The sequence below is a fragment of the Vanrija pseudolonga genome, chromosome 7 (assembly GCF_020906515.1).
Source record: "Vanrija pseudolonga chromosome 7, complete sequence".
Taxonomy (NCBI): domain Eukaryota; kingdom Fungi; phylum Basidiomycota; class Tremellomycetes; order Trichosporonales; family Trichosporonaceae; genus Vanrija; species Vanrija pseudolonga.
This window is the reverse complement of record NC_085855.1, coordinates 240,724-268,669: the sequence shown is the minus strand read 5'-3', so window position 1 is coordinate 268,669 and position 27,946 is coordinate 240,724. Positions and strand designations below refer to the sequence as shown.

Genomic DNA, 27,946 nt, shown 5'->3' with positions numbered 1-27,946 from the left:
GGGGGTGTAATATGACTATTAATGATATTACAAAATGGCCATGTGGCTGATTACAAAAGTGTCACAAGGCATCGGGCCTGTCGGGTCTCTCGGCGACTCGAGGCATGCACGAGCCCCGAAGGCTTAAGACCGAGCGAGCATCGGTCGACCTGCATGGCCCGAGCGGCACGACGCGGCGGGCCATTCATGGGCAGACACTGCCCTCCCCCACTATGCACGAGGCTTCTCGCGCGGCGCCTTGCCCGGGTCGCCAAGACCTCGCCAGTCCCAGTTAAACACGGGCGACCACCAGAGCTTCTGCGCGCCTTTGCCCCCTGCGCCGCCTCGCAGCCCAGTGGCGGTGGGCACGACGCCTGCCGTCGTCCGCTCAATCGCCAACGCGGCGCCGTTCGCGCGTCTGCTCGACTCTTCCGCCCGCCAGCGGCGATACACGATCGACCGCTCGGCATCAGCGGAAAGATGGGGGAGGAGCGCCTCTTCCAGCCGTGCAGAGATCTTGAACGACTTCTTCTTGTCGATCGGCGCGCGCGGAAAGTCGCCCACATCAGGCAGGTTGATTTCGGATGTGGAACTCGACGGCGTGGATACTGGCGACTCGGGCCCCGCAGCGTCGTGTCGCTGGATCGACTCGTGCCGCAGCCGCTCAGTCCGTTTCCGCTTGACCGCCTTGACGGCGTCCATTTCCTTCTTGATCTCCTGTGCACGCTTCGCGACAATGCGGTACAGCCGCTGGCTGGCCGAGTCGTCGTCCTTGACCTCACGTTTGGTCTCGGTCGCGGCCAGGTCCAGCCGCCGTCTGATCTCCATCATCTCGGCATTGGTGCGCTCGAGTATCACACGGATCTTCCTCTCCAGCGCGGCGGTGAGCTTGCTCTTGAGGAACGGTACGCCGAAAGCGGGCAAAACTGCGCGGAAGAGCCGGTCCCGGCTCGAGTTGCGGACCCGCATGCTCAATTGATCGATGTTCACATCGACGTCGTGCACTGTCAGCATACGTTTCGCGTTCTCGTCCGTGTTGAACTCGAGGTCGAGCGTGATCGATAAGCCCTGCCGAGACAGCGTGATATCCACTGCACGTCAGCCCGTGTCCTTGTCACCCCACTCACCATCGCCCTGGTCCTGGATCTTGAGCTTCCTGAACTTGACCCAGATCATTGCGTCGCGCACATCGGCCTGCACCTGGGATATCCTAATCTTGTTCCGATTCCGGTGCGTGTTCTTGATCGCGTCAAAGGGCGAAAGCTTGGTCATGCGGTGCTCCTCGATGGTAACCATCGTCGGGAGAATGTTCGAGATGGACAGGTACACATTCTCCAGCACCAGCTCGACGTTGGGCGAGGCAAGCTCCATGCGCGGGATGGGGAAGAAGCCGCCGCCCCCCTTCGTGAGCGCCGGGAACACGAGGTTGAACACGTCCTGCCAGATGGCCGGCTTGAAGCTCAGCCTGCCCTTCCTGTCCAAAAACAACGCGCTGGCAAAATCGTGCGCGTCGTCCTGCAGCTTGGCGGTGATCGGGTCGTCGCGGAACCACGGCCGCTCCGTCTTCTTCGGGTCGCCGTCCTTCCATCCAAGCCAGTACGACACGCCAAAGCACAGCGCGTTCCAATGGGCGCGGTACACGCCGTCCTTGAGCCACGCCATCAGGCGCGTCCAGATATCTTCGGCCTTCTCGGCGCACTCGTCGCTGCCGAGATACCCCTTCTTGAGGAGCACGTTGGCGATCAGCCGGTCGACATCGCGCCACAGCTTCATGGCCGAGTCGTCGTCAAACACGTCCGCGTAGAGGTCGGCGATCGCCTTCTGGATCGAGCTGGTCGAGCGGCCGCGCGCAAACCGCTCCATGATAGTCACGAAGTTTGCCAGAATCTGGCGCGTGGGCGTGGAGGTTACTGGCGCCTCGGGCACCTCCTCCTGCCCCTTGACCTTGCGCTCGCCAGCTTTGGCGAGGCGAGACAGCGCGCCTTTGGCCGTCTCGCGCTGCAGCACCTCCTCCTCGTAGGCCTTGAACATCTCCATGAGCCACTCCATGGCCTCGGCGTAGCCCTCCTGCTCCTGTAGGCTCCCGCTGGCTGTCAGCCCTAGCAAGTCCTCCCCACTCACACAGCGATCTTCAGATGCCCGAGGAACTTGGCTGTCCGCGGGTCCTTCTTCGCCGCCTCGGCTCGCGCAACGTTCTCCTGACCCTGCTTGGTCGATTCGTCCCCGACATCGATGTCGGCCCAGGTGACCTCGTCGTGATCGTCCGCGTCGGCGAAGAACGCGCCGGGCGGCTGCGGCGCCGGGCCTCCGAGGTCGTCGTCGTCGTCCGTGGTCGTGGTGGGCTCGTCATCCGTGGAGGCATGCTCCCCATTCTCGGGGGCCTCGTTGTCCTCGTCCTCCTCTTCAGGCTCAGGAGCCGCGGGCGGAGTCTTGGACCGTCTACTTGACCGTCTACTTGACCGTCTACTCGGCGGGCTGGGGAAGCTCGGCAGCGACGGCATAGACATGTGCAGGAGGTCGAACTGGCCTGCACCCCAGTCGCTCCACGTCGAGCGTTGTGGGCTCGTCGACGCAGACTTGGCCCCCGGCTCATTCTTCCCACCGGACCCATCCGCCGTGCCATTCGCCACCCCCTTCTCCTTCTCCTTCTCTTTCTCCTTCTTCTCGCGCTCGCGCTCCTCCTCCTCCTTCTCCTTGCGCGCCTTCTTCGCGCGCTTCTTCTCCTCCTTCAGCTCGTCCTTGTCCGCCTTCTTGGCCATATCGCGCGCGATGGCGACGAGCTCGCCCAGAGCAGCGCGGAGCTCAGAGTTGGTCGCGAATATCATGCCGAGTGTGCGCACATGGCGCGCGGCGACGAACAGCTCGCCCTGGCGCGACGCGTGCTCCATCTTGACCGCGCCGACGTCCTTTTTGCTCTTGGGACTAACCGCGACGTCTGGGTCGTGCGCCGTCGACGACGCCGTCGTGTACGTGCTCTCCCCGGACGCGAGAGACGACCCCGACGGCTGTCGCGCGATCGCCGGCCTCGCGCCATCCGCTGCCGTCGCCGCCTCCTTGATCTCCCACGGCGGGTTCTTCACACTCGGCAGCTTGGTCACCCGCCGCGTTATCCGCTCGCCGACCTCGTCCCGGCTCTCCTGGAAAGCGAGGTACGCCGTGTCCTGGATGAGCTGGTCTGCGTTCTTCTGCCGTATGGCCTTTCGCAGCGTCCGTGATAGCGATACGAGGGCTTCGAGCGCCTTTTCTGTGTCGCCGTTCTTCGCGCGCTCAGGCTGGATAAGGTCGCCGAGTTTCGTGAGCGCAATGTCGAGCTGCGCGTTGGACGGGAGGTAGCTGGTGGAGTGTAAGCACGATGCGCCCGGCTCCAACTCACCCATTCCGCAGGGCCTCTGTCAGCCCCCACAGCTTGAGGTTATCTTCGACGTCGTCCTCGATGCGCTGTGCGTCGGCCAGGCCCATGACATGGGTGACTGCCCCGGCGGTAGGGTGCTCCCCCACCTCCTCGTGCAGGTCGCGCGGGAGGTCGGCGTCGGCATCGCGCGCGCGTGCGCGCTTGCTCTTGCTCTTGCTCTTGCTCTGGCCCATGGACATGGTGAGTGATCGTGTGAGGTGTCAAGATGACAACTGGTTGTTGATGCGGTGTTAACTGTCGGTCGCCGTCGGTCGCCCTTGTCTGTCCATGACGTCGTGCGACTGGCTGGCTGGCTGTTCCCTCTTTTTTTAATGCTGCCGTAAGTGGAAATCTGGGTGGCGGGACAGCGACAACGAGTCGTGTGAGCAGTGACGCCGAAGAGGGTGGGCGGTTAGTGGAGCGGCGTGGAGCGGAGCGCGGAGCAGAGTGCACAGTGATGAGATGAATGGGCTAGAGTGATGGATGGGGCAACAATGAGAGGGCAACGCGCGGTAACTTGGACCCCGCCGAGGATCCGTCGGACAAGGCGCTCGCTCGGCAGGGCGGTCTCGCGGTGGGCAGTCAGTCACCCCGGCCCGGCAACGCTTGAGTCTCGGCCTAGGCATGCAAGTGCCTCAGTAGACTATGCTGCTGCCTCTCGGAGCTGGTACTGCTGTCGATGCTGTAGGCGTCGGCGTCGGCGTCGGCGTCGGGGTGGAGCCGTCAAGGCTCACTCCCCACGATTCCCACTAGGCCACTGATGAACACGGCACGTGACTGACTTTGGCTTCTTACTTCTCAGTTGTCACTCTTCTCTCGCCCCAAAGGCACTCAAGGCAACGCTTTAACGCTGATGCATGCACGGCGGGTGAGAGGTGGGAAAGGTTGAGCAATGCATCATGCCGACGCCGCCTCGTGTCGAAGCTTGACAGGCTTCGGCGCCGCCGGGCTGTGTTCTGACGGTGTGACAGGATGCCTCGTTCTCTTCATGCCGCTTCGGTGGCGCTGCCTCGAGGCCACCTCGCGGCCTCGCGTCTACTAAGGCCTCGCGCCTGGCACGAGGTTGAGCAATGCCATGGGGATACCATGGGATTGTTGAGATGCGTTCTGAGTGCTTGATAAGAGTGCTCGCGCAGCCTGGCCTCGCCCAACTCCCTCCCAAAATAAAATCATCACCGCATCCTCTCAAAGTGAGTTCGAGGGCTGAGTGCGACTCGGCGCAGCTTACACCCAGCAAGCAGCACCAACATGGGCAACCGCCCCTCGCGCCCCGCATCCCTCCTACGCCCAACGACCCCGCTGTCCCTCTTCACGTTCTACCACACCCGGCCCGAGCTGTACGCGCTGCTGCCCAAGGTCGTAGCCTACGCAGGCAGCTACCCGATCCTGCTCGTGCAGTGGGGTACCCGCGCCATCCGCTTCTCCTCCGACGGCGGCGCGTTCGTCGTCCGCGCCGCCGTGGAGCAGTTCAGCCCGTTCGTCGTGCGCCTCGACCGCGAGTGGCCTTCCTGGCGGGGGGACTACCGCGCCCTCAGCAAGTTCCGGCGCGGGTACGAGTACATCGAGTGCGAGGCATAGACTAGTTAGAAACACATGTATCCGCCGTCAATGTTCCACGTCGCGCCGGTGACAAAGCTCGCCTCCTCGGAGCATAGGAAGACGATGACGTCGGCAATCTCCTCGGGGATGCCGCCGCGCCCCATCGGCGTGCGGTCCGGCTTGGTGCCCCAGTCGTAGATGACCTTGGCGCGGGCCGTGTTCGTCATCTGGGCGGGTGAGCGAGCGCACGGGGGTGCGAGAGCACGCAGTGCAGCACTCACGTTCGTGTCGATCCAGCCGGGTGCGACGCAGTTGCTATACCCGTCAGTCAGTCGTGTTGCTCGTGCTCCCTCGCTTGAGCTCCCTCGCACCCGCGCGCCCACTCACACCCGGATACCTTTACCCGCGTACTCAAGCGTCGCGGACTTTGCGAGGCCGATGACGGCGTGCTTGGAGGCGATGTAGGCGGCCGATTGGGGGATGGCGACCTGGCCGCAGAGGGAAGCGACGGAGACGATCGCGCCGCGCTGCTTTCGGCGCTCGTCCTTGGCTCTGTGGAGTGTCAGCTCACCGGTGTGCGCCCACACCCATGCGAGCCCACGCTCGCCGCCCCACGCCAGCCCACGCCCACCCACGCCAACTCACTCTCCGAAGTCCTGATCGGCCATGACCTTGAGCTGCTCGCGCATGCAGAAGAAGACCCCGCGCTCGTTAACGCCAGTGGTACGGTCCCACGTCTCGGTCGAGAACTCGGCGAACGCGCCGCCCCCAGAGACGCCGGCACAGTTGACGGCGTAGTCGATGCGCCCGAACTTCTCGACGGCGGCAGCGATGAGCGCGGTGACTTCAGCCTCGACGGCCACGTCCGTCTTGACGGCGAGCAGCTGCGCGTCGGCGAACTCGGCTTGCCATGCGCTGATCGACTCGTCGAGCGGCGACACGTCGGCAATGACGACGCGGCGCACGCCCTTGGCCAGGAATGCCTTGACGGTCGCTGCGCCGATCTGAAGACGTCAGCAAGCAGGCGGAGAGGACACGACACGCAACGACGCACGCCGGAAGAGCCGCCTGTGACTAGAGCTACGCCGTTCATTGTGAGTGTGTGATGATGAGGAGGATGATGCGCGTGTCGCGTCGTCGCTGCCGCCTTAAGTAGCCGGCTCGCGCTGCGGCGCCCATGCCCGAAGAGTCACTTTGTTGTTCACTTTGGCTGCCGGAATGCCGGACGCCGAGATAGCCTACAACCATCATGTGACGCGGCTGTTATCGACCGCGGGCGGCGCTGACTCGTACATCGGCGCGTCAGCCTGCTGCGCAAGCAGGCAAGCATGGCATAGTGCGGGACATCTGCCCCGGCAGCGTGCATACGACGAGTTCGAGCTGCTGGACGGTGCAGACGAGTTGTGCGGGGCTCTTTGTGCTGTTTGTGGGGTTCGGACTTGTCCGACACTACTGCGGGGTGGTGGTCATCCCTCGCCGTGTCCCGAAGTCAAGTCGCGCTCGGCTTCTCTGGCCACTGCTCATGAGGGCCGCGCACTGTATCCCCGAGCGAGAGGTACGAGACGGTGACGGCGAGGTGATAGCCGAGGGACACGGTGCAGTAGTAGCTGCTGCTCAAGCTCACCACGACTCACCACACTCAAGTTGCGTGCAACGCCTCTGCGCTGCTACGGCTCACCCAGCCGCCGGCAGGCTGATACACTTACTGCCCCTTGGCGCAACCTCACACAGGCGCATGAGTCGCCGTGATGCACTGCTTGGTGTTTCACCCCAGCTGCTGAAATGACGGTTGGTATTGATCGCGGTGATGCGGTGACGACGCAGTGGTCCCTGCTCTGTCGCTCGCGACATGTGCGGTACAACACCGCTCGTTCCGCGCGGTGAGGTACGGTCATATATCAATCCAACAGCTCAACTCGCCCGCTGCCCGCCCCGCCCAGCACCCCGCCGCACTCTTACGCTCCTCGCGTGACTGTGTTTTCGCGCGGCGCCGAGCTTGCGTGCTCTCGCGTACCGCCTGTACGAGGGCCCGTGCGCTCGGCGCCAGCCAGCACCAGCGGCGGTGAGCCAGCGAACGAGTGGACGCAAGGCAGCGAGCGGCCATACATTCGGAGTGGATTTGTATTACTGCGGATGGATGCGGAGAAACGCAGAGACGGACGGCCAAGCGCTTGCTGCTTGCCCGCGTCGCCGGCGTGCCAAGCGGCCGGGGGTCAGCCATGTATCAGCCATCGAGGGGGAGCTGGGCCTGAGAGTTTGGGTGTGGTCGGTCTGGGTGCCCGACGTGCTCGAAGGTGCTCGATGTCTAATGTCCACAGAGGGCTGATGCACAGCACATGGCATGGGCAGAAGCATCATGTCCTCCGACCAAAAGGCTATTTTCCTCCTTCAAGACTCTGAAACGCCCTGCGCACTGCATTCCAGCAGACGAGCAGCGTGGCTCTAGCTCCACGCAAAGCCCATTGACGTGAAGGCCAAAGAAAGACGAGGCACGACGAGAGGATCTCGCGTTCGCGGATTGGCGGCGGTGACGCCACGCTCCTGCAGGCCCCGTGGCGTGTGTGGCATTTTCTGCCGTTTCCTGACTACGGCGGCAACGCTGCCGGCATGCGCGTGGAGCAAAAGCAAGCCGAGTAGGGCTGGCTCCCTGGAATCTGGTGTATTGTTCCTTGCTGATCTGGTGTGCTGCTGCTTGGCTGGCTGGCTGACATCTCGCTCACTCTCACACACTCGACAACGGAGCCACCCGCACGCGTTTGCTTGCGAGAGTGTCCGACTTGCTCTGTCTACACACACACACCCTCACCCTCGCTCGGCCCACGGAGCCCACGCAATGACAGGGAGCGAGCGCGCACCGTCCGCCCAGGGAGCGTCAAGTCTTGGCCGTGCGGATTGTTTCTGCGAGCACTGCGAGCAGCAGCAAGTAGATTAATAGAGGGGCAGGTAGCTGCAGCCTGCTGCCCCCGATAGAACTCATCCCCAACCAACTCTCTTCCCACCCACCACCATGAGTCGCGCGCTCACACTCGCGCTGTATGCGCTCCTGGCGCTCAACCTCGTCGCCGCGCTCACGATCCGGAATCCGAGCGAGGCGTACAACCCCAACCACCCCAACGTGCGCATGTTCAAGCGTGCGCTCACGACCAACCCGGCCGACGTCGCGGGCAAGAGCTACGACTTTATCATTGCCGGCGGCGGTCTTGCCGGCCTCACGCTCGCCGGCCGCCTGGCTGAGTGGAGCAACTTTACCGTGCTCGTCATCGAGGCTGGTGGCGACGGCTCGGACGTGCAGATCCAAGAGACGGTCCCAGGTGAGCAAGCGGAGCGAACAAGGATAGCTCGAGTGGAGTAGCGCTCACACCCCAGGCTTCGCGTACATGAAGGGCCTGTCGGCCGGCCCCTACGGCTGGGGCTACAAGACTGTCAACATGACCGACTCGCTCAACATGGCCAAAAACTACCCGCTCGGCAAGGGCCTCGGCGGCTCGGGCGCGATCAACGGCATGTTCTGGTGCCGTGGCTCTAGTGACGACTATGACGCCTGGGGAGGTGAGTGTGGTGTGGTGTGGGGCGTGTGGGCGTGTGGGTGTGTGGGTGTGCGGCCTGCACACTGTGCCACACTTGGTTGGTCCACGCGCGGGCCCACGCGCGCGACTCGGACGCGTACGCCTTGGAAGCCAGCCAGCTGACACACACGTAGCACTCAACCCCGGCGGCGCGGTCGCCTGGAACTGGGCCGAGATGCAAAAGTACATCAACAAGGCGGAGAACGTCCAGATGCCACCCCAGGCCCAGGCGGACCAGTTCCACATCATCCTCGACCCCAAGTCGCACGGCACGGGCGGACCCCTTCAGATCGGGTATGCTGACTAGCCTGCTGGCCTGCCCGCATGCGCGAGCACACGCACTGACGCTCCCAGCTTCTCAAAATACATCTACCCCATCGTCGCCAACTGGGTGCCGTCGTGGCAGAGCCTCGGGTTCACCAACAAGGATCTCGCGTCGGGCAATGTGCACGGCGTGACCATCACCCCGTCGACGATGGACGCGGCCAAGGGCGCGCGCTCCGACTCGCGCACAGCCTACATTGACCCCAAGGCCGCGTTCCCCAACCTCACCGTGCTCTCGCGCCAGCAGGTCACCAAGATCATGTTCAACAACACGATGGGCGGCAACCTTACCGCCAACGGCGTGCAGTTCCAGGCGGACGCCGCGAGCACGCAGTACTCGGTGTTTGCGAACAAGGAGGTCATTGTCTCGTGAGTCGAGTCCCCTCTATACCCGCGTGTTGAGCGCCACTGATCACCCCTCACGCCAGCGGCGGCGCCATCAACTCGCCCAAGCTCCTCCAGCTGTCGGGCATTGGCCCCAGCTCGGTCCTCCAGCCGCTCGGGCTGCCCGTGCTCGCCGACCTTCCCGTCGGACAGGGCTTCCACGACCACGTCTCATTCGGCATGTACTTCTCGATCCAGGCGGGCCTCGAGACGTGGTTCAACCTGGCCATGAACGTGAGCGGCGCGCAGGACGCCGCGCTCGCCCAGTGGCAGGCGACGGCCGACGGCCCGCTCACGTACGTCAACGAGGCGATCGGCTACATCAACGCCGCCGACATTGGCTTCACCGCTGCGCCTGACGCCGCTGGCACGGCTGCCGCCGTGTCGAGCAAGTACGGCTTCCCGGCCGCCCTCCAGAAGGGTATTCAGGCGCAGTACGGTATCCAGAACACGCAGCTCCCGACCGACGCGGGCCAGTTCGAGATCATCATGCACCTCTGGGGCAAGGACGCGTCGAGCATCGCGATCCAAATCGCGCTGCAGCACCCGTACTCGCGCGGCCATGTCGCCCTCGCGTCCGCGTCGCCGTTCGACCCGCCCCTCATCGACCCCGACTACTTTGGCGTCGACGCCGACACCCAGATGATGTCTGCTGCTGTCGCGTGGGTGCGCAAGCTCGCCGCCCAGGGCCCGCTCGGTGCAATCATCACCGGCGAGCAGTCGCCCGGTGCCAACGTCACGGGCGAGGACCTGGTCAATGCCTTCAAGGCCGCGTCCGGCACCGAGTTCCACCCGCTCGCCACGGCCGCCATGCTGCCCAAGGACTCGGGCGGTGTCGTCGACACCACGCTCACCGTGTACGGCACGCAGAACGTCCGTGTCGTCGACGCGTCCATCATGCCTCTGCATGTCGCTGCGCATCTCATGGCGTCGACTTACGGCGTTGCTGAGAAGGCCGCGGACATCATCAAGGCCAAGTACGCCTACCACCCGCCGACTTCCTCCTCGGCTGCGCCGACGAGCCACGGCACCACAGTCGCCGAACCCTCGTCCGCACCGACCGACACTACGGCGGGTAGCTCGGCGTCCTCGTCGAGCCTGAGCACCGGCGCCAAGATCGGTATCGGAGTCGGAGCTGGTATCGGCGCCGTCCTCCTTCTCGGTGCTATCGTAAGCGAAACCCCCAGCCGCTCCCACTCACACCCCAGCTCATGTTCTGCGTCAACCGCAACAAGAAGGCCAACCAACCCAACAAGAACGGATGGTACACCAACCAGCCGGCGGCGACGGGTGAGTCCAACGACCACGGCGCGATTGCTGTAGACGCAACCACGCCTGATGGCAAGAAAACCCCTCTGACTGCGGCCTAGGCTACGGCCAGGACGCATACGCCATGCAGAACGTTCCCGGCAGCGGAGGCGGACAAGGAGGAGGACAGCAACAGCGGGGCTTTGACTCGCCGCACCGCCCCTTTGACCGCCCGCTGTCGGCTGCGGGGAGTGTAGACACGATGGCTACCGGCGACCTGCCGCGCGGGGGCTAGTACAGGGACAGTTATGATGCGCCGGGTCAGCGCAGGCATTAGCAGTAGTAGTAGTTGATATATAGTGGACATTTGCATGTATATGTGGCTCGTACTTGATAACCCCCTAGACGACCTCATGAGTATGTGGCTCGTAATAACCCCCTAGACCTTGAGTTCTTCCACGACGTGGAACTCGGCCTGGTCAGCCTCGTCGCCGGAGGTGATCGAGTTTCCAGCGGGGTCGTGCTTGGCGTCCCACTCTGCGAGGTCGGCATTCTTGACACGCACGAGCGAGTGGCCCACGCTGCCGTCATCGAGGTGGATGACGATTGAGCGCAGCTCGTACTTGCCCAGGCGGGGGAGGACCCACACCCAGACGGCATAGTAGACAAAGCACAGCGCGACGAGGCCGATGGCAGTGATCGACGACGCAGCGTACAGGAAACCAAACGAGCTCGCGTTGATCCCCGCGCTCGGCGGGACCCAGGGCATGACGAGCATGAACACCTGTGCGGCGAGGTAAAACACCACGACGAACGTCCACGAGCGGTAGCTCGACCGTGGCAGGCCCGCGCGAGCCCTCTGCCGGCGGATGAGAAACAGGCCAAGCGTCATGAACGCCAGGAACAGCGAGTTGGGGTAGTTCTGCAGCGCGAGGATAAAGTTGAACGCGCTGCCGGCGGGCGGGCAGATGATGACGAGCGCGCTCACGACCCACGTCGAGAGGATCGCGCCGCCCGGCGTGCCGAGCGGGTACGTCGACACCCAGAACTTTGTGAACGGGAGCACGCCCTGCCGTCCCACTTCGCGCACCATGCGCGTGTGGCCCACGGTGCCGGCGATAATGTTGCCGGTGGCGCTGAGGATGGGGAGGATGGTGAGGACTTTGGCGGCGCGCTCGGAGAACAGGGTCGAGAAGTAGAGGAACGCGGTGGTCTGGTTCGAGGTGAGGATGAGGGCTTTGGGGACTGCGTGAGGGAGCGAGTGTCAGCGAGCGAGCGAGCGAGAGCGCGGGCGGGCAGGCAGTGGAGATGAGAAGAGGACGTCGCGCCACTCACCGGCGGCAAAGTACGCCACATTGACGAGCAGATACAGCAAAAACGTGATAGTCACGCCCGCGTTGGCGCTCAACCCGAGCGTCCTGACGGGGTTCTTGACCTCGTTGCTGAGGTTGAACGCCATCGTACTCCCGCCATAGCTGAAGATGATGTTGACGAGGGCGTTGGAGATGCCGTAGCCGTCCTTGGAGGTACCGTTGAACGCGTTACGGAAGTTGGCGTGCGGGTCGGCGACGCGCGATTTGAACGCGCCGCCGAGGACAGCCCAGCCGGTGGTGGTGATGCTGGCGTCAGCCAGTCCTTTTGTACCTCCCACTCACAAGAGCAAGGTCGCGATCTTGACGACGCCGAGCACGTTCGACAGCCGCAAGCTCAGCTTATTGCTCGCAAACACGATCAGACAGACGACGGTGAGCGCAGCCACGGCCACGCCCTTCGTCTCCCAGTTTCCCCCATCGCGGCCAGCCATGCGGAAGATGTAGAACGCGATCACGTACGCGTTCGAGCTCATAAAGCTCAGGATGATGGTCTGGAACGCGAACGCCACGGGGAAGAAGTGGCGCGGGCGCGGGAACGCCTGCTCGAGGTACACGACCTCGCCGCCGCTGCGCGAGGGGAAGTAGCTGGCCAGCTCGAGGTACACGCTCACGCCCGAGATGGAGATCAGGTACCCTAGGAACCAGTAGATGAGGGAGAGGCCCACGGAGCCGGTACCTGCGAGGATGGCGGATGCTGCGGCGGCGTCAGGCGCCAAGTCGAGACGTGGTCTTTCTACTCACGCGTCGAGACTGTGGCACGCGTCAGTCAGTTGTTTCGACAAAGCGCTCGCTGCACTCGCGTCCTCGCCGACTCACAAATACCAGTGCCCACCATCGTTGAGACATTCAAAAACAGCGCGGTCCACCACCCGACATTATACCCCAGCGGCGACTCCTTCTCGACGGGAGCGCCATCGACAGTCTGGTACGTCGCCGCGGCGCCGTTGTGCCCCTGTTCGCCGACGAACGCGAGGTCGCCTTTGCCGAGGACGAACTCGCGCTTCTCGGTGCCTAGGATCGAGGGGACGGGGGACTTTGTTTCGAGGTCGGTCGGCGTGGCCATTGTGCTGGTCGTGTTCCTGCTGCTGTGTGCCACTGCCACATGTCCTTGCTGCTTTATACGGCCATGTCTACCGGCAATGCAACGACTTTTCTTCCACCTCCTCTATTCTCTGATCGCGTTTGATCTTTTGATGACGACTGAACGCCGCCGATAGCGTCGAGATGGCGTGAGGCGCCGCGGATCGCATCACGGCCCCCCTCTTACGACCACGGCTCACGGCCACTGCCAAAGCAATGCCCAGAACCCGCACCCCGCCCCGCGCAGCAGTTACCGCACACACACATGTCCCCTTCCGTCGCCTATATGGCGTGCGTGCCCCCTGATATGGCAGCAGCATCAAAGCCGAAGACGCCAGCCAGGCCCATGAGTCATAGCCGTCGGACGAGGGGCCTGAACGAGCCCGTCGGCCACGAGGCCACATGTCGTGCTTCGGCCCGACGGGTCGTAGCCGGCCCCCCTTGGGCAGAGCTGTATCGGGGCAAGGGAGACGGATTCATATGTATTGAATGCAGTCGCAATCGTCGCCATTGCTGGTGTGATTGCTGCATGGAGTGTTGTGAAATGCCCACCAGGTGAGGTGCGGCTCGATTCGCCACGATCAGAGGTTGCCTATCGCGCCAAGTCTGGTCAAACACCCACCGGCCTACACGTTCGTGTCATTGGCACTCGCCCACACCCGTTCGCTGCAGCTTTTCCATGGCCCGCGCCAATACCAATCATTCGATTCCCTAGATGCATACAGATGCAATGCCAAGATGGTGATACAATTATAGTAATCTGTTGGCGGGCTCTCCCCCGCCGAGGCCGCACGCCTAGCCAAACCAAGACCAGTCGGTCGGAAGCCCCTCGCGCGTCTTCCACGCCTTGCCGTCCAGCCAGCGCCCAACGAGCGCCTTCTCATCCACGCCGTCGAGCACGTCGACATTGCCCTTGCCCTCGAGCGCGAGCGCCGCCCAGCCAACGAGGATCATGCCCGGGGGCCGCTGGTCGACCGACGCAATGGCGCCCGTGATCCCGTCCAGCGTGGAGAGGATGACGCGCTGGTCGGGGGACGAGGCGCGCTCGACAATCGCGACGGGAAGGTGGCCCGGGTATGCTGCGCCGTCGCGCCCCTGGCCGGCGCCGGTGAGTACCGACACGACCTTCTCGATGCGCGCGACGCCCATGAGGATGCAGAGCGTCCGCGACTTGACATAGCCGGGCAACTCGACACTCGACCCAGCGCGCCCGACACCAGTGCACATGACCAGCGAGTCGGCAACGCCACGCTGCGTGACCGGGATGCCGTGCATCAGAGGCCCAGCAAGCGCCGAGCTCACGCCGGGGACAACAACGGCCTCGTACCCGTGCTCGCGGAAGAAGAGGACCTCCTCGCCACCGCGGCCGTACACGAAGGGGTCGCCCTGCTTGAGACGGACCACGGTCTCGCCAGCACGAGCGCCCTGCAGCGCAAGGTCCATGAGCTCGCTCTGTGCGCCCTCGGCGTTTCCGGGGAACTTCTTCGCGATGATCAGCTTGGTGCTCGACGGGATTAGGTTGATGATTTCGGCCGGGACCAGCTTGTCGGACAGGATGAGGGTCGCGTTCTCGAGGGCGTGACGGGCGGCGACGGTGAGCAGGCCTGGGTGGCCGGGACCAGAGCCAACAAGGAGAATCTTGCCCTTCTGGCCGTCGTGATGCGGGAGAGTGACCTGCGGCGCCTCGCCCTCGAGCGTCGCGTCCATGTCGGCCGCGCCGAGGGCAGCGAGCTGGTCATAGCTGTAGTACTCGGACATCTGCTGAACCCAGCGCATCCGGCGGAACTGCTCCTCGCCCTTGGCAGCGGCGCCCTGGGCGACGGGAGCGTTGAGCGGCGTGTTGATGTCGTCCTCCGAAACGGCAGCCGCAGCCTGCCACATCTTGGCGCGGGCGCGCAGCCTGCCAATGTTGTCGACGGCTGCGCCGACATTCAGAGGAAGGCGAGAGACAATTTCACGGCGGATACGGCCACCAAGGCGGCAGCCCTGGCCGTTGGTCGAGACAGCAACCTGGAGGTGGGACGGGCCGTCGACGCCGGCAAAGCGGTGGACGCTGGGGAAGGTGTAGGTCGAGAGCGCCGGGCGGTCAGACACGTTGATGGGGATGAAGAGCTCGGTAGCGGCAGTGTACGCGGCGGCGGCGTCGACGGCGGTGTGGGCCGAGCCGATGAGCGTGTCGGTGACCGCCAGCAGGGTGACCTTGTTCGCCTTGAGGAAGCCCTTCCAGTCATGGGCGTCGCGCGGCGCGAAGCGCTGGTACCGCACCTCGCCGGTGTTGACGCGGAACTGGATCTCGGCGGGCAGCTCTGCGAACGGCGCGTCCGACGCGACGATGACCTGCGCGTCGGCCTCGAGGAGGGTGAAGACGCGCGACGCGGCGAGCTTGTTGCTGCCGAACACGAGCACGGGGCGGCCCTTGACGTGGAAGGTGAGCGGGAGGGGAGCGCCGCCGATGGGAGTCGGGAAGGTGGTGAGCTTGTCGTCGCCGCGCGGGGCGGTGGGCTTCTCCGAGACGGGCTCCTTGGGTGGCGGGGCATGCGCGATGAGTGTGCGCGCGATGCCAGTACCAAGCACGAGCGCGACGATCGTGGGGACGAAGATGGACGCGGCGTTGCTGGCAGCCCACACGGCCCAGAAAGTGGACGTGCTGTCGGTCCAGCCGGACAACCCTGGGCGGTGTTAGTGGGTCGGAGCAGAGGAAGGGGCACCCACCCTGGATGAAGTAGTAGCCTGGCTTGGACGCCGTCATGACGGCGCTTGCAAAGCCGAAGAGAGGGGCGACGGCGTTGTCGCCGAGAGCGATGTAGTTGAGGACAAACTCGGCGACGTCGAGGATGGCTGCAGTGTGAGCGAGTGTCCGGCGCAATCTCCCCCATCAGATCTCTCTCCTGCCCAGCAAGCTCGCGAGCAAGGCGAGCAAGGTGGCCGGCCCACTGGCTGGCTCGGCTCGAGGAAGGTGGCCCACCCGCCCTCCTTCGAGGAAGGTGGCCGGCCCACCCTCTCTAAGCTGTCACTCGCGAGGGAAGGTCACCCGCCCACCCACCCGGCTACGCGAGTGATATTTTGCCCGCCCACCCACCCCTAGGCACTGCGTGCCAGAAATGTATGCCACCACCCACCCCTCCTCCGAGCTCCGCCTCCCCTTAGTCTGGCACCCACCCCTCCTCCTGCTCCTGCTCCTCTACCCCCTAGCTGCACCCACCCTCCTCCTGCTCCTCTACCCCCAAGCTGCACCCACCCTCTCCTGCTCCGCTACCCCCCCCCCCCCCCATGTAGTACTCACCCCATTTGTAGTGCGCCCAGAGCCCTGCCGGATCACCCCCAGCCAAGCTGCACCGGAGAACGCAGTACACGAAGTCTGTGTGATGTCAGTACCTGCTGATAACGTCCAACCCACCCGATAGGACGATCAACGACGAGAGCAGGAGCCATGAGTGGACCCACGAGGGGGTCTTGTACGCTGCTGCTGCTGTTGTCATGGCTGCAGTTGCGGTTGTGGGAAGAAGAGAATGTGGAGCTGAGGCAAGTCATGCTCTCGCCTCGTCTCGCTCCGTTATTATCTTTGCCCAGCACTCGGCTTGATATTCCGAACTTTTGAGTGGTCAATCACGTCAACTTGGCTGGTTAATTCGGCGTCCCACCGCACGCACGCCATCGGTGGCGGGATCAAAATTCCAGATAAGGAAAAAGGCACGTGGGAAACGTGGGAAACGTGCAAGTCGCGTGACATCCATGTGATGAGGTTAATCGGTACCCTGTTTAACTCACCCAACGTCACCACCACCACAACGCAGGAAGACGACCCATCTCATCCTCGCTGCTTTGTCTCAACACACCCAACCCGCACCACCCACAATGCGGCTATCCCTCCTCGCCCTCCTCGCAGCAGCGACAGCAGCGTACGCCGCCGACTCCACACGGCAAGAGTACACGCTGTACCACCGCGTGCTCTCGGCCGGCGCGGCGCCCGAGTTCGAGCACCGCGGAACCGTCAGCCTGGACGGCTTCAGCGCCGCGCTCGACCAGAGCAAGCTCAAGCCCGTGTCTGCCGACGAAGGGCAGTGGTACCAGGTTGCTCTTGGCGTCGGTGACGAGCTGCTCACGGCGTCAACGCGCGCGGTATGTGGCGTGGCTGAGTGCCTTTGCATTCCTGTCCTGCAGCTGGCTGACGCGACGACACAGTGCTTTGCCAGCGACGATGCCTTCCTCACCCTCCACTTGACGGACGGCCGGCCAACGTCCATCGAGTACAAGGGCGCGCGGACGCCCGCGTCGGGCGCGTGCCCCCTCACGCCCGAGGCGCACGGCTCAGGTCTGGTCAACGTCCGCGTCGAAGGCGCGCAGAAGGTGTTCGGGTGGGTAGCGTGTTGTTCCAGTGACCTAGCTGACCCGCCAGCCCCGCGCTCGTCGCCCCCGCCGCGCCCAAGCTCGACGCTACGGGCCAGCCCGAGCCGCCGGTGGAAGAAAAGACGTTCTTGCAAAAGTACTGGTTTGGCATTGTCTGCGCTTTGCTGTTCATCGCGACCAACCTCGGCGAGGAGCCGAAGAAGGACGGACAGGGGCAGGGCCAGCCGGCGGCGCGTGCATAGGTAGAGGCGGCATAGATGGACGAGTTATGTGGTTTTGCGCTGGGTGCTGATGGTGAGACTGATTGTGTTTATGGGATGAGCTCCCACAGCGTGTACGTCGCCTCGCCTCTGGGAGAGATGTGGGGACCGACTGGGTTGCATATCGCGACCACCGTTTCTCGGGTCGGGAGAAGCATCCGAGTGCCGAGGTCGCCAGAATGCCGACTGTCCCCCTCCATCTATGTAGCCGTTGCGAAGGGCCATCCGTCAGTGAGGAGTGAGAGGCGGCGTGGCTCCTGTGGTGAGGCCGCGTGGTGCGGGGCCCATAGGTGCCATCTGGCGTGAACACGTCACGGCTGCAGATAATAGTCACGACAACATGGTGGCTAGGAAACACCAGGCATTATGATCTCGGTCCAGATGTCAAGGGTAGACGATGCAGGCGAGTGATGACGGCGGTGCAGGACAGAGCTGCGAGGCGGAACGCAAGCAGAGATGGGCGCACGGACTGATCCGCCAGTCACCGAACCGGTCAACTCCACCTCGTGCCGCCTGCCACCTCATGGCCACATGCACTCTTAACCCATCCCATTTCGACTTGTCGCATGCATTAGAAAGCCACTTTAAACCGCATTCCGTCAGCAAATAGTCACAACTGAACGCTTGCTAAGCAGGGTTTCAAGCCGCCGCAACGGGCGCGGCCGGCTGGCCCGGCGGCGGCGCGGTGTTCTCGGCCCCCGCGACGAAAACGACGTCATCGCGGCCATCGGCTTGCGGCTTGATTTTTGACTGCGCGCGATGTCGAACGACGACGCAGCCTTCACATCCATATCTTCATACTCTCTCTACTACTCTCTACTCTCATACCGTACCTCATAATACTACTACTACCTCTTCGCACGCTCCCACTGCACAATCTAATCGCACAGCAATTGCCCACCCCGCGACATGGCGTTCCAACCCCCGCCAAGACACCCCGCGGCCTTGACGCCGCCCTCGCGGCCCGACTCGCCCGGCGCAACAGACTGGAAGACCAGAATGAAGGCGCGTTCCAGCGCAACGGGACACAAGGCCCTCAACAAGGGTATTGCGGTCAGCGATAACCTCGGAGGCAAGATCAACAGCTTTGCGGAAAGACGGCTGGGCACGGAACACTTCTGGCCCGTGACGGGCGACTTTCCGCAGGAGATGGACAAGGCGGCGCGTATTCTGAGGAGCTTTACTGGTGAGTTTGTTGCGAGATGGTGGTGCTGGCTGCTGGGAGCTGGGGACCAGACATGGTTCGATGGCCGACGGCGGTGCGACAAACGTGCCATTATTGCCTGCCTGCACGCTGGCTTGGCGGTGGCGGACTCGTCCGCCGCCCAGCTCCGCAGCAGCACCGCATACTCCATGTGCAGTGCTCACACCTCAGTCAACGGCATCATGACGCAGGAGAAGAAGTCGAAGAAGAAAATCATCCGCAAGATCCCCTCGTCGGTCATTGCCAACGCGAAGGGCCTGGCAATCTTCACTTCGATGCGGAGCGGAATCGCGCCGCTCGGCGGTGCCGGTGGTGCCGGCCTGGTGGTCGCGAGGCTCGAGGACGGGTCGTGGTCGGCGCCGGCGGCCATCTCGCCCCAGAACCTCAGCACAGGGGTACGTACTTGGCTCATTTGCTCCCTTGACGTACGCCTCTGACATACCCCAGTTCCTCCTCGGCGTCGACATCTATGACTGCATCCTCGTCATCCGCAGCCAGGAAGCCCTCGACTCGTTCGGCAGCCACAAGGTGACGCTGGGCACGGAGATCGCCGTCGCTGCGGGTCCTTGGGGCGCTGGTGCGGCCGTCGAGGCGGGCAAGGAGCGCGCCGCCGTGTTCAGCTACATCAATTCGAGAGGCATGTATGCTGGCGTCGAGGTCGTGGGCCAGGCGTTCTTCTCGCGCACCGACGAGAACGGCAACATGTACCACTGGCCTGGGGTGAAGGCGGCGGATATCGTGAGTTGCGTGGCTGAGCTGATCGTTCTAGCTCCAGCCGCTGACACGCCCAGCTCGGCGGCAAGGTCCCCGTCCCCCGCGAGGCCTACAACCTGATGGACGCCCTCAAGGACGCCGAAAGCGGCGCGGCCCAGCGCCGCATCGTCACAGCCAGCACGGAGATCGAGGACCAGGTCGCCGAGGGGTTGTCCAACCTTGAGCTGGAGGAGGGCGAGGTGCTCAAGCTGCCGCCTACGCCGACGCAGACCGACGGGCACGAGGGCGAGTCCGACCCCGAGACGGAGCGCATCACGCACCGCTCGTGGACGCTGGCGCTGCCCAAAGCGCTGCGACACCAGGCGCGCCACTCTGTGGACGGGGTACCTCCGCCACCCCCACCGCGGCGCAGAGTTCCCCCGTTCTCGGCTGGCGCATCACCCGGCGCGACCCCACCGCCGGTCCCACCACGCTCCCATGCGCGCACGAGATCCGTCAGCCCGCCGTCCGGACCGCTGGGCTACACCGCCCCCTACGAGACGAGGAAAGAGCACGTCCCTAGCCCGCTGGCCCCGACCGACGGCTTTGTGCACGACGCGCTCCCGCTCTCGCCTCACGGCTCGATGACGTCCGGCTCAGCCGCGTCGGGCTCGCTCGCGTCGCCGGCCTCCAACGCGCCGCCACCGTACGAGTCCATGTCCCCGTCCGAGCGGCGCGAGTGGGAGCAGCACGAGGCGAGCCTCGGCACGCCTGCGTCCATCATCCCCGAGGGCCAGACGCCCCTGCTCGTCCCGGAGAGCGGCACGCCCGCGCTCTTGATCCCGCCCGTCGCTTCGCCTGGGCTGCAGATCCCCCTGCCTGAGCTGACCGAGGAAGAGAAGGAGAACTGGGAGAAGCAGGAGAAGGAGAGGAAGGAGCGCGAGGAGGAGGAGCAGCTCGTTTAGATACTTAGATGCTTGTTGTATTAGCAGATGCGTACAGATTCAGCCACGATTGTGGAGCAGGAGAAGTGATGTACCCCAACTGACATATCTCGAGGATCACATCAGCAGCATCAACACCCCAAAGTTGTGGCCAACCACGGACCGCAGCAGCCCGTTACCGGCGGCAGGAAGCCACAACCGCCGGCCCCATAGCACCCCCACTGAACACGACATTCTTGAAGCCGCGATAAACCTTCGTGACAGCGCCGCGGGAGGACCAGAACCCAAACAGAAGCCATCAGGACCGAAGCAGCCCCACCCGGGCCACCGCTGCCCGTGTGACGCAACTACCGCGGGCGACCGTCGTCCCGGGGGTGCCGCAGCAACAACAATCAGGGCGTTCTCGGGGGATCAGGAGCAGCAACCCCACGAGTGCCACACGGGGCAACTTCGGATGGCCCTTGAGGCCGTACTATGCCCGCCCGGACTGTTCGTTGCCGCTTCCTTGGTGCCGCATCTGACGTTGATGCCGCCGGCAGCATGTGCGTTTGTCCAATCCACGAGAAGGGGGATGCTGGACACGGGTCATCGAGTGGAGGGGAGGGACGCAGAAACCGTCCATTGCCGGGCTTGTGGCCTCGGATCTGCGACTATGCGGCTTGGCAAACGGGGAAAACCAGTGGCCGTGGCACTTGGTAACCACCGTCCGTCGCGCGGGGCACAAGCCCCACCCGGCTTAGTCTGCATCTTCGTCCCCAGGATTGTGTTCGTGATTTCGAAGCCCCACTTCACGGCTAGCCTGATAGGAGGCGAACAGAAGACACGAAAGCGAAGCGGGTGGTGGGGCGGTGGGGTCGGGTGGGTCGTCATGGCTAAACTGCTGATTAGAATAACAGTTCTTCCCGACATCCTTGGGTGACATCCAGGCCGGGTATCCCTCGCTTGTAGAGTGGATGCGGCACTCGCTCCTTCTTTTCTGCAACATAGCATGCATACCAGCGCCGTCTACTCCAGGTCCCGGCATGCGCCATGAGATGGAGGACCATGGGGGTGAACATGCCCCGCACGTGCGCTAGTGGGGTCGCCCACAGCGAGTTTCTGGCACAGCGACGACCTCGGCAACCACCACGCCTTATCGGCGTCCAAACACACCCGTGTACATCCCCACGACGTCTGCAGCGTGTGAGTCCCGCTCTCCCTCCGATACCGGCGTACAGCACTCCGTGCATGCATCAAGCAGGCAGGTAGAGGCGTAGCCGCCGGCACCGACGTATCTCCCCGCGATACCCCCGAACGAAGCCGCCGTTGCCGCTCACTACCGGCCGGCCGGCAGGGTATTACCATTTCAGCAGGAGGTGCCTGCTAAACACGGGTGCGGCTGGTGCGGCATGGGGACAAGGCACGCGGCTCCACTCGTTGCTGTGCCGCACCCCGCTGCCCCGTTGCCCCACCGGTGCTCCGCTGCCCAGGAGGCTGCTGCATCGCCATTGGCTAGCACGCACGGGGCAGGCACATGAGCAGCAGATCAGCAGGTGCGACCCACGCTGGAGCTAGTGGGCTTGGCTGATGTAGTGGTACATGTGGCGCCTGTCGCCTTGCCTTTCTGCCGTGCCGCGCCGGCGGCAGTGGTGGGGCTGGTCGTGGTGGTGGTCCCTCTTGCTTGTCTTGCGTCATGGTAGCATAACAACACGAGGTGCACCTCGCCAAGGAAGGTACTTAAGGGGACCGCATGGCCACTGTTCCCCCACAACTCACGCACCATGCCCTCTCTCGCGATCATCCTCGGCGTGTTCGCCTCCTTCGGAGGCTTCTTGTGAGTCGTACCCCTCGTTACGACCACTGACGCCAGATTCGGCTATGACACGGGCTACATCTCTGGCTGCAAGGAGATGGAGCACTTCCTGCAGTCGTACGGCACGCGGCAGCCGGACGGCAGCTACCTCCTGTCGTCGGCGACCGACTCGCTCATCACCTCGATTTTGTCCGCAGGCACGTTCATCGGCTCGCTCTTTGCCTCGACCATCGGCGACTGGATCGGCCGCCGTATGGGCGTTGTCATCTACCTCGTCGTCTTCTGCGTCGGCGTTGCGCTCCAGACCGCCGCCAAGGGCCAGGTGGGCGTGTTCGCCGCTGGCCGCGTGCTTGCTGGCCTCGGGGTAGGCGGCACGTCGTGCCTTGTGCCCATCTACCAGGCCGAGTGTGCGCCCAAGAAGATCCGCGGCATCATCGTGTCCGCGTACCAGTTCTTCATCACCTTTGGCCTTCTGATCGCCGCGATCGTCGTCAACGCGACCAAGAGCCACCCCGGCGCGAGCAGCTACCGCATCCCGATTGGCATCCAGTTCGTCTGGGCCGCCGTGCTTGCCTTTGGCATGTTTATTCTTCCCGAGTCGCCCCGCTGGCTCATCCTCAAGGGCCGCACGGCCGAGGCGAAGCGTTCTCTCTCGCGCCTCCTAGGTGCCGAGGAGGACGGACCCGACGTCACGGCGCAGCTGGACGAGATTGAGGGCAACCTCGAGCACGAGCGCGAGAGTGGCGGTGGCACCTGGGCCGACTGCTTCAAGCAGAACGAGACCAAGAACCTCCAGCGTGTCGCGACCGGGTGCATCTTCCAGGCGCTCACCCAGCTCTCGGGCATCAACTTTATCTTCTACTAGTGAGTGTGGTGGAGGTTAGACGCGTCACGCCCGCTGACATACCCAAAGTGGCACCACCTTCTTCCGCCACTCGGGCATCTCCGACCCCTTCCTGATCACCATTGCAACCAACGTCGTCAACGTCGGCATGACTATCCCGGGCATGCTGCTCACCGACATTCTTGGTCGTCGCCCAATGGTCATGTACGGTGCATTCGGCATGGCCGTGTGCCAGCTCATTGTGGCGGCAGTCGGCATCACCGTCTCGGTCGACAACGCCGCTGGTCAAAAGGTCCTCGTCGCTTTCGTGTGTATCTTCATTGCGCACTTCGCCTCGTGCTACGGCCCACTCTCTTGGGTCGTTACGTCCGAAATCTACCCGTACAACATCCGCGCTAAGGGCATGTCGCTGTCCACGGCTTCAAACTGTAAGTGGGCCGGCCCAATGGGACCTCCCTCTCCTCCCACGTCCTCCACGCCTCCTCCACGCCTCCTGCCCGGCCTTGTACATCGTCTAACGTCTCCCAGGGCTCTTTAACTTTGCCATTGGCTACGCTACGCCGTACCTCGTTAACACTGGCCCTGGAAATGCCGGTGAGTAGAAAAGAAGAGGAGGAGCAGATCAGCCGGCGTCAGCAGACCAGCCACTGACCAAACCAGGTCTCCAGTCCAACGTCTTCTGGATCTGGGGCGGCTGCTGTGTCCTCGGCGTGATCTTCGCCTACTTCATGATCCCCGAGACCAAGCAACTCTCGCTCGAGCAGGTCGATTTGCTCTACCGCAACTCGACGCCGCGCAAGTCGGTGGCATACCGGAAGCAAATTATCAACGACAACATTGTTGAGGGGACCACTGCTCGTCGTCTGTCGACCTACTCGATCGGTGACAAGGGCGAGAAGAAGGCGCAAGACGTCAAGGTTGAGAGTGTGTAGATGTGCGCGGGTGTGGAGGAGGCAGCAGTGTAGGTCAAGAAGCAGGCGTCGAGGGGCGAAGTAGTGTTGTCCAGTCCCTAGTAGGAAGAGATGAACCGCGTGGATCGAACGGTGTACACCGTGGAGGGAGTCACGATTGCGACTGCAGCGAGTTGCGCGACCGGTTTCTTGTCCAGAAGCTTTAGTGGGATGAACAGCGTGCTCGGCTCGCAGAGCGCAGGCAGCAAAAGGCTCACTTGTTCCCAAAGTTCAGGCGCGAGCCCGACCCAAAGCTGACCCGCTTCTCGCGCTTCTCCGGGACGAGCGTCTGCCCGAGCCGGCCAAAGTCCGTTGCCGGAGTGGGCGCGTAAGACGAGTCAGGGGAGAGCGACCCGACATTGTTGCCGTTCGCAAAGGTCGCCGTGTGGGTAGTACTGCCGGTACTGCCGTTGACGAAAGTTGTCGAGCTGTTGCCGTTCACAAAGGTAGTCGAGGTGTTGTTGGCGTTCAAGCCCAGGCCGTAGACCGCCTTCTGGGTGCTGTGGCGCGGGTTGTGCGTGTGCTCACCACCACCCTCATCCAGTAGCTGCGCATCAGCATGTGCCACAGATAAAGCACCCACGAGGCCCGCAAACGCGCGAATCTTGGCCTGCATGTCGGCGAGCTTGGCCTCAGCTAGCAGCCGTGCCTGGCGTTCTTGGGCCAGCAGCTCGGCGGCCTTGGCGACCTCCTCTTCGCGCAGCTTACGCTCCTGCACGAGCGCGACGCTAGCCTGCTCTTCCTCCTTCTCGCGCCGCACGCGCTCCTCCTCGAAACAAGCGTACGCCGTCTCCTGGTCCTGCTGGTGCAGGCGGCGGGTCTCGGCGAGCGCCTTCTCGGCGTCGGCGCGCCCCTTACTCTCCTCATTCACGGCGACCACGAGCCTGGCGTCAGTGAGTGGGAGTCGGGGGAGCTCACATGTCGACGGCGGCGACGAGGTCCTGCACCGTGTTGCCTGTGCGCGGAAAGTCTGGGAGCAGCTTGTGCGCCGGCCTGTGGACCGCGGGGTTTGCGACTTGCCTGTCAGTGGTGGCCCGGTCGCCATCGACCCACCTTGTGCCATTGTGGCGTGGATGCGTCGTTGTTCGTGTGTTCAGTCAGAGAATGTACAAACACAAGCTGTGAGTGATGATGGGGAAATCATGATGCGTGGAGCCATGCATGGTGGTGGCGAGCTTCACGTCGAAGCAGTCTCACGCATTCCGGTGACCACTACTAGCTCGGTGTCCTTCGTGCCGTCATCGATCACACTCGGGCACTAAACCGGGTCAAACGACGCCAGCACTTGATGACGACTTCTGCGCCTAGCACGAGGTACAGACGGGGATTTTATATCGGAGCATCGCAGGCAGTCCACCTGGGACTGCATGGCTATGTATGAAACAGGCAGATACGGACATGCGCTAACCTCACCAGGAGGCCGTCTCACCACTACAGTAGGAGCAGCCAGCCTCACCAGGAGACGGCGCCAATAACTACAAAACATGGCCATCTCAGGGCCATACGGCAACTCACTCTTCCACGCAACCTCCATCAATGGCCATGGCCTCCATCTGACGCGCCAACGATTCCATGGCCGACTCATGGTCGGCTATCTGCTTCTTGAGGGACAGGATGACCTTCCTCTGCTCCGCCTTGGCCTCGCTGGCCTTCGAAAGCTCGTGGACGTGGACCTGGCGCTCGCGAGCCAGCTTAATGGCGTGTTCCTCCATCGCCTAGCGTCCAAAGACCTTGTGGTCGCGCTCAGCCTCCAGCCTGGCGCACTTGATGGCAAGTGCTGCGCGGTCGTCTTCGGCCTTCTCCGCCTTGATCTCCACATGCCTTCCATCAGCGCTGAAACTAACAACAACACTCACGAGATAAGCTCTTGGTCCAGCCTCTGCTGCTCCTTCAGTTCGGAGACGTGCCGGAGGAGCTCCTTGTTGCGGGCGTCCTTCTCGAACAGCTTGCTATCAGCCTCTGACAGCTCGTAGACAGTGCTAATCTGCTCGTCAAGGAGGGCGTCGTGCGCCTCCGTGAGCTTCTTGAGCTCGTCCAGTTGAGGAGCGTGCTGGGCCCTCTGGGCATCCAGCTGGCGGCGGGTCTCGGCGTGGACGCGCTTCTCGTCCGCAAGGGCGGCTTCTGCGAGCTGGCGGCGCATTTTCTCCTTCTGAAGGAGACCGGCCATGTCGCTGGAGTCAGCGATATCCTGGGGAATGAACTCACTTCTCATCCTGCTTGGGATGGCGGGCGGAGAGGGGGATCTTCGAGGTGGGCTTCTGCACTGGGACAGAAGAACGAGAGGTGGGGACTAGGGATCCCTTTGAGGTCTTGTGTGCGCCGCCCAATGGGGTTGGCGAGGGGGGAGTCGAGACGCGGTTCAGTGCGGCGGAGGAGAGAGGTGCCAGGGGGCGGCGGTTGACTTTCGGGGTGAAGGGGTGGGTCATGGTTGTTGTTGTTTGTTGGGGTAGTTGGTACTTAGGTGTTTGCGATGCTGAACGAGTGTGTCGCTAGGCAGGGTGGTTGGGAAGCAGATTGACACTGTGGGGGTTGTGGTGTCGAAGGAATGTTGCTTGGGGTGTGGTCTGCGAGTCAGTGTTGATCCTTGTTGTTGCCTTCCACTCTTCAGGCTTACCTGAACAAACTGCGAAGCTTGATGAGGATGAAGTATGAAGAACAAAAGGAAAGGAAAAGAGATCCTGTTATACATGACGAGGGCTCACATCCCCACCCGCTGCCATCAAAGGCAGAAACCATCACAGCCTCGCGGCAACACAACACAACCCGAACTGCCACCATCATGGCACAAACAGCCACCAGCACGGGGCACCATCACCGCCACACACTGTCAACACACAAACATGCTCGCACACCTCCTGATCCAGCAGAGAGGACAAACACACAGACTGATCCCGTCCGGCTCGCCTGCACCCACACGCCGCACAGAGTCAATCCCTCCCCAATCCCAATGCTCTTCTCTTCTCCCTCATTCCAACCACCACAATGCCCGTCACCATCGACCACGCCAACTTCCGGCACATTTTCGACAACATCGTCTCCCACATGCCGTGGGACGCGCTGCTCTCCCTCCGTCGCACTTCCAAGGCCATGAAGCAGCTCGTCGACCCCATAACGTGCCGCCACATCATCCTCGACCTCACGTCTCGTAGCACCCTCGACGTCCGCAACCCGTACACCCACGGGCGCATCCCGTGTCTCGAGTTCGCCCCCTACGACCGCCGTACACAGGCCAGGACGCTCGCCCTCGTCGCCCAGCACACCAAGATCATCGACTACTGGGGCCACGATGCGTTCCTTTCCGGGGACGGGCCGTACAACGTCGACCACCTTCTCAAGGCCGACATCGAGGCGTGCCTCGCGGGCGACAAGATCGTGCGCACCTACATGACGAGTTATCGCGTATTCAGCCGTGGTGCATACTGGGAGGCGCCGTACGTCGGGTACAACTCAGTCCAGGGGCAGCGCCGCACACTCGCACTGCACGTCGGCATGCAGCGCTATCACCTCACCGAGGAACCTTTCTGCCTCAACGCCCATCCAGTCGTCATCTTTGGCTTGCCTGTCCCCGCAGGAGAGGGGGTTGTGCTCGTCAAGATCATCGGTACCGACTCAGCACCCATCCCACCCCCGTCAGCCAAAATCGGGCTCCATCCTACCAACTCCAACACCATCGGGGGCTGGGTTATTCCCGACTTGGTGCACAGCCGTAATCATTTGGCAAAGGTACACATCACCGGCGTCGAGGGCTCAGACACTCCCGCGGCGCTTGAAATCCTCCAGTCCGTGTGTGCCAACGTGGGGGCAGAGGTCAACAACTTTTTCGGGAACACGTTGTTGGTGGAGGAGCACCAGACGCAGGAGACGAGCCTACGAGACATCTGGGGGCTGGACGACATGCAGTGGGCACTCTTGACGACGCCTCTCGGCACCAAGTTCCCCTGCCCGGAGACATGGAACTTGAAGTAGGCGGTGCCCTCGCCCCAGGTAGCTAGTCTTGTGTAGCATATGCATCAATCCCAGGACTCCCA

General features: G+C 63.2%; 13 protein-coding genes across 13 annotated transcripts; 6 read left to right on the top strand and 7 right to left on the bottom strand.

The window, feature by feature from the left end:
• Positions 1-42: 42 nt before the first annotated feature.
• Positions 43-3,595, bottom strand: SPAC32A11.02c_1 (putative protein). Its single transcript, XM_062775480.1, has 4 exons — positions 3,353-3,595; positions 2,101-3,312; positions 1,107-2,065; positions 43-1,070 (listed from the first exon to the last, which is right to left on the bottom strand). The coding sequence occupies exons 1-4, from the start codon at positions 3,568-3,570 to the stop codon at positions 211-213; spliced, it is 3,249 nt and encodes a 1,082-aa protein (XP_062631464.1). The 5' UTR covers positions 3,571-3,595; the 3' UTR covers positions 43-210.
• Positions 3,596-4,618: 1,023 nt separating this feature from the next.
• On the top strand, positions 4,619-4,948 carry LOC62_07G008936 (uncharacterized protein; the record flags this gene model as incomplete). Its single annotated transcript, XM_062775479.1, has 1 exon — positions 4,619-4,948. One exon carries the CDS (start codon positions 4,619-4,621, stop codon positions 4,946-4,948), a length of 330 nt encoding a protein of 109 aa, XP_062631463.1.
• Positions 4,674-6,754, bottom strand: xecD (2-(R)-hydroxypropyl-CoM dehydrogenase). The gene is made up of 5 exons (XM_062775478.1): positions 5,964-6,754; positions 5,555-5,913; positions 5,297-5,461; positions 5,191-5,224; positions 4,674-5,136 (listed from the first exon to the last, which is right to left on the bottom strand). The coding sequence occupies exons 1-5, from the start codon at positions 6,000-6,002 to the stop codon at positions 4,954-4,956; spliced, it is 780 nt and encodes a 259-aa protein (XP_062631462.1). The 5' UTR covers positions 6,003-6,754; the 3' UTR covers positions 4,674-4,953.
• Positions 6,755-7,646: 892 nt separating this feature from the next.
• Positions 7,647-10,820, top strand: xptC_1 (Dehydrogenase xptC). Its single transcript, XM_062775477.1, has 7 exons — positions 7,647-8,220; positions 8,276-8,458; positions 8,610-8,769; positions 8,830-9,168; positions 9,228-10,353; positions 10,392-10,473; positions 10,554-10,820. The coding sequence occupies exons 1-7, from the start codon at positions 7,917-7,919 to the stop codon at positions 10,724-10,726; spliced, it is 2,367 nt and encodes a 788-aa protein (XP_062631461.1). The 5' UTR covers positions 7,647-7,916; the 3' UTR covers positions 10,727-10,820.
• A 50-nt stretch (positions 10,821-10,870) lies between these two features.
• On the bottom strand, positions 10,871-12,867 carry MUP1_5 (High-affinity methionine permease; the record flags this gene model as incomplete). Its single annotated transcript, XM_062775476.1, has 5 exons — positions 10,871-11,676; positions 11,767-12,050; positions 12,087-12,498; positions 12,546-12,554; positions 12,621-12,867. 5 exons carry the CDS (start codon positions 12,865-12,867, stop codon positions 10,871-10,873), a joined length of 1,758 nt encoding a protein of 585 aa, XP_062631460.1.
• A 723-nt stretch (positions 12,868-13,590) lies between these two features.
• Positions 13,591-16,363, bottom strand: SPCC1739.06c (putative uroporphyrinogen-III C-methyltransferase; the record flags this gene model as incomplete). The annotated part of the gene is made up of 4 exons (XM_062775475.1): positions 13,591-15,553; positions 15,597-15,722; positions 16,168-16,242; positions 16,282-16,363. The coding sequence occupies 4 exons, from the start codon at positions 16,361-16,363 to the stop codon at positions 13,680-13,682; spliced, it is 2,157 nt and encodes a 718-aa protein (XP_062631459.1). The 3' UTR covers positions 13,591-13,679.
• A 376-nt stretch (positions 16,364-16,739) lies between these two features.
• On the top strand, positions 16,740-17,510 carry LOC62_07G008931 (uncharacterized protein; the record flags this gene model as incomplete). Its single annotated transcript, XM_062775474.1, has 2 exons — positions 16,740-17,239; positions 17,281-17,510. 2 exons carry the CDS (start codon positions 16,740-16,742, stop codon positions 17,471-17,473), a joined length of 693 nt encoding a protein of 230 aa, XP_062631458.1. The 3' UTR covers positions 17,474-17,510.
• A 780-nt stretch (positions 17,511-18,290) lies between these two features.
• SH3YL1 (SH3 domain-containing YSC84-like protein 1) lies at positions 18,291-20,399 on the top strand. Its single transcript, XM_062775473.1, has 4 exons — positions 18,291-18,677; positions 18,867-19,090; positions 19,143-19,433; positions 19,487-20,399. The coding sequence occupies exons 1-4, from the start codon at positions 18,401-18,403 to the stop codon at positions 20,351-20,353; spliced, it is 1,659 nt and encodes a 552-aa protein (XP_062631457.1). The 5' UTR covers positions 18,291-18,400; the 3' UTR covers positions 20,354-20,399.
• Positions 20,400-22,092: 1,693 nt separating this feature from the next.
• ecdD_5 (Major facilitator-type transporter ecdD) lies at positions 22,093-23,900 on the top strand (the record flags this gene model as incomplete). The annotated part of the gene is made up of 5 exons (XM_062775472.1): positions 22,093-22,145; positions 22,182-22,988; positions 23,038-23,396; positions 23,497-23,562; positions 23,629-23,900. The coding sequence occupies 5 exons, from the start codon at positions 22,093-22,095 to the stop codon at positions 23,898-23,900; spliced, it is 1,557 nt and encodes a 518-aa protein (XP_062631456.1).
• Positions 23,901-24,132: 232 nt separating this feature from the next.
• Positions 24,133-25,060, bottom strand: LOC62_07G008928 (uncharacterized protein; the record flags this gene model as incomplete). Its single annotated transcript, XM_062775471.1, has 4 exons — positions 24,972-25,060; positions 24,837-24,933; positions 24,502-24,802; positions 24,133-24,411 (listed from the first exon to the last, which is right to left on the bottom strand). The coding sequence occupies exons 1-4, from the start codon at positions 24,979-24,981 to the stop codon at positions 24,133-24,135; spliced, it is 687 nt and encodes a 228-aa protein (XP_062631455.1). The 5' UTR covers positions 24,982-25,060.
• A 369-nt stretch (positions 25,061-25,429) lies between these two features.
• Positions 25,430-25,630, bottom strand: LOC62_07G008927 (uncharacterized protein; the record flags this gene model as incomplete). Its single annotated transcript, XM_062775470.1, has 1 exon — positions 25,430-25,630. The coding sequence occupies one exon, from the start codon at positions 25,628-25,630 to the stop codon at positions 25,430-25,432; it is 201 nt and encodes a 66-aa protein (XP_062631454.1).
• Positions 25,631-25,633: 3 nt separating this feature from the next.
• LOC62_07G008926 (uncharacterized protein) lies at positions 25,634-26,344 on the bottom strand (the record flags this gene model as incomplete). Its single annotated transcript, XM_062775469.1, has 3 exons — positions 25,634-25,739; positions 25,775-26,089; positions 26,124-26,344. The coding sequence occupies 3 exons, from the start codon at positions 26,342-26,344 to the stop codon at positions 25,634-25,636; spliced, it is 642 nt and encodes a 213-aa protein (XP_062631453.1).
• Positions 26,345-26,900: 556 nt separating this feature from the next.
• Positions 26,901-27,884, top strand: LOC62_07G008925 (uncharacterized protein; the record flags this gene model as incomplete). Its single annotated transcript, XM_062775468.1, has 1 exon — positions 26,901-27,884. One exon carries the CDS (start codon positions 26,901-26,903, stop codon positions 27,882-27,884), a length of 984 nt encoding a protein of 327 aa, XP_062631452.1.
• Between the last annotated feature and the right edge of the window lie 62 nt (positions 27,885-27,946).

Bases quoted from the DNA above. Each gene is read 5' to 3' on its own strand.
- SH3YL1 (XM_062775473.1), top strand. From the start codon at position 18,401: ATGGCGTTCCAACCCCCGCCAAGACACCCCGCGGCCTTGACGCCGCCC. The intron at 18,678-18,866 runs GTGAGTTTGTTG...CTCACACCTCAG, and splicing joins TATTCTGAGGAGCTTTACTG to TCAACGGCATCATGACGCAG. The intron at 19,091-19,142 runs GTACGTACTTGG...GACATACCCCAG, and splicing joins CCCAGAACCTCAGCACAGGG to TTCCTCCTCGGCGTCGACAT.
- xptC_1 (XM_062775477.1), top strand. From the start codon at position 7,917: ATGAGTCGCGCGCTCACACTCGCGCTGTATGCGCTCCTGGCGCTCAAC. The intron at 8,459-8,609 runs GTGAGTGTGGTG...ACACACACGTAG, and splicing joins CGACTATGACGCCTGGGGAG to CACTCAACCCCGGCGGCGCG. The intron at 10,354-10,391 runs GTAAGCGAAACC...CTCACACCCCAG, and splicing joins TCCTCCTTCTCGGTGCTATC to CTCATGTTCTGCGTCAACCG.
- xecD (XM_062775478.1), bottom strand. From the start codon at position 6,002: ATGAACGGCGTAGCTCTAGTCACAGGCGGCTCTTCCGGC. The intron at 5,462-5,554 runs GTGAGTTGGCGT...GACACTCCACAG, and splicing joins GCCGATCAGGACTTCGGAGA to AGCCAAGGACGAGCGCCGAA. The intron at 5,225-5,296 runs GTGAGTGGGCGC...TGACGGGTATAG, and splicing joins GCGGGTAAAGGTATCCGGGT to CAACTGCGTCGCACCCGGCT.
- SPAC32A11.02c_1 (XM_062775480.1), bottom strand. From the start codon at position 3,570: ATGTCCATGGGCCAGAGCAAGAGCAAGAGCAAGAGCAAGCGCGCACGC. The intron at 3,313-3,352 runs GTGAGTTGGAGC...ACACTCCACCAG, and splicing joins ACAGAGGCCCTGCGGAATGG to CTACCTCCCGTCCAACGCGC. The intron at 2,066-2,100 runs GTGAGTGGGGAG...GCTGACAGCCAG, and splicing joins GGGCATCTGAAGATCGCTGT to CGGGAGCCTACAGGAGCAGG.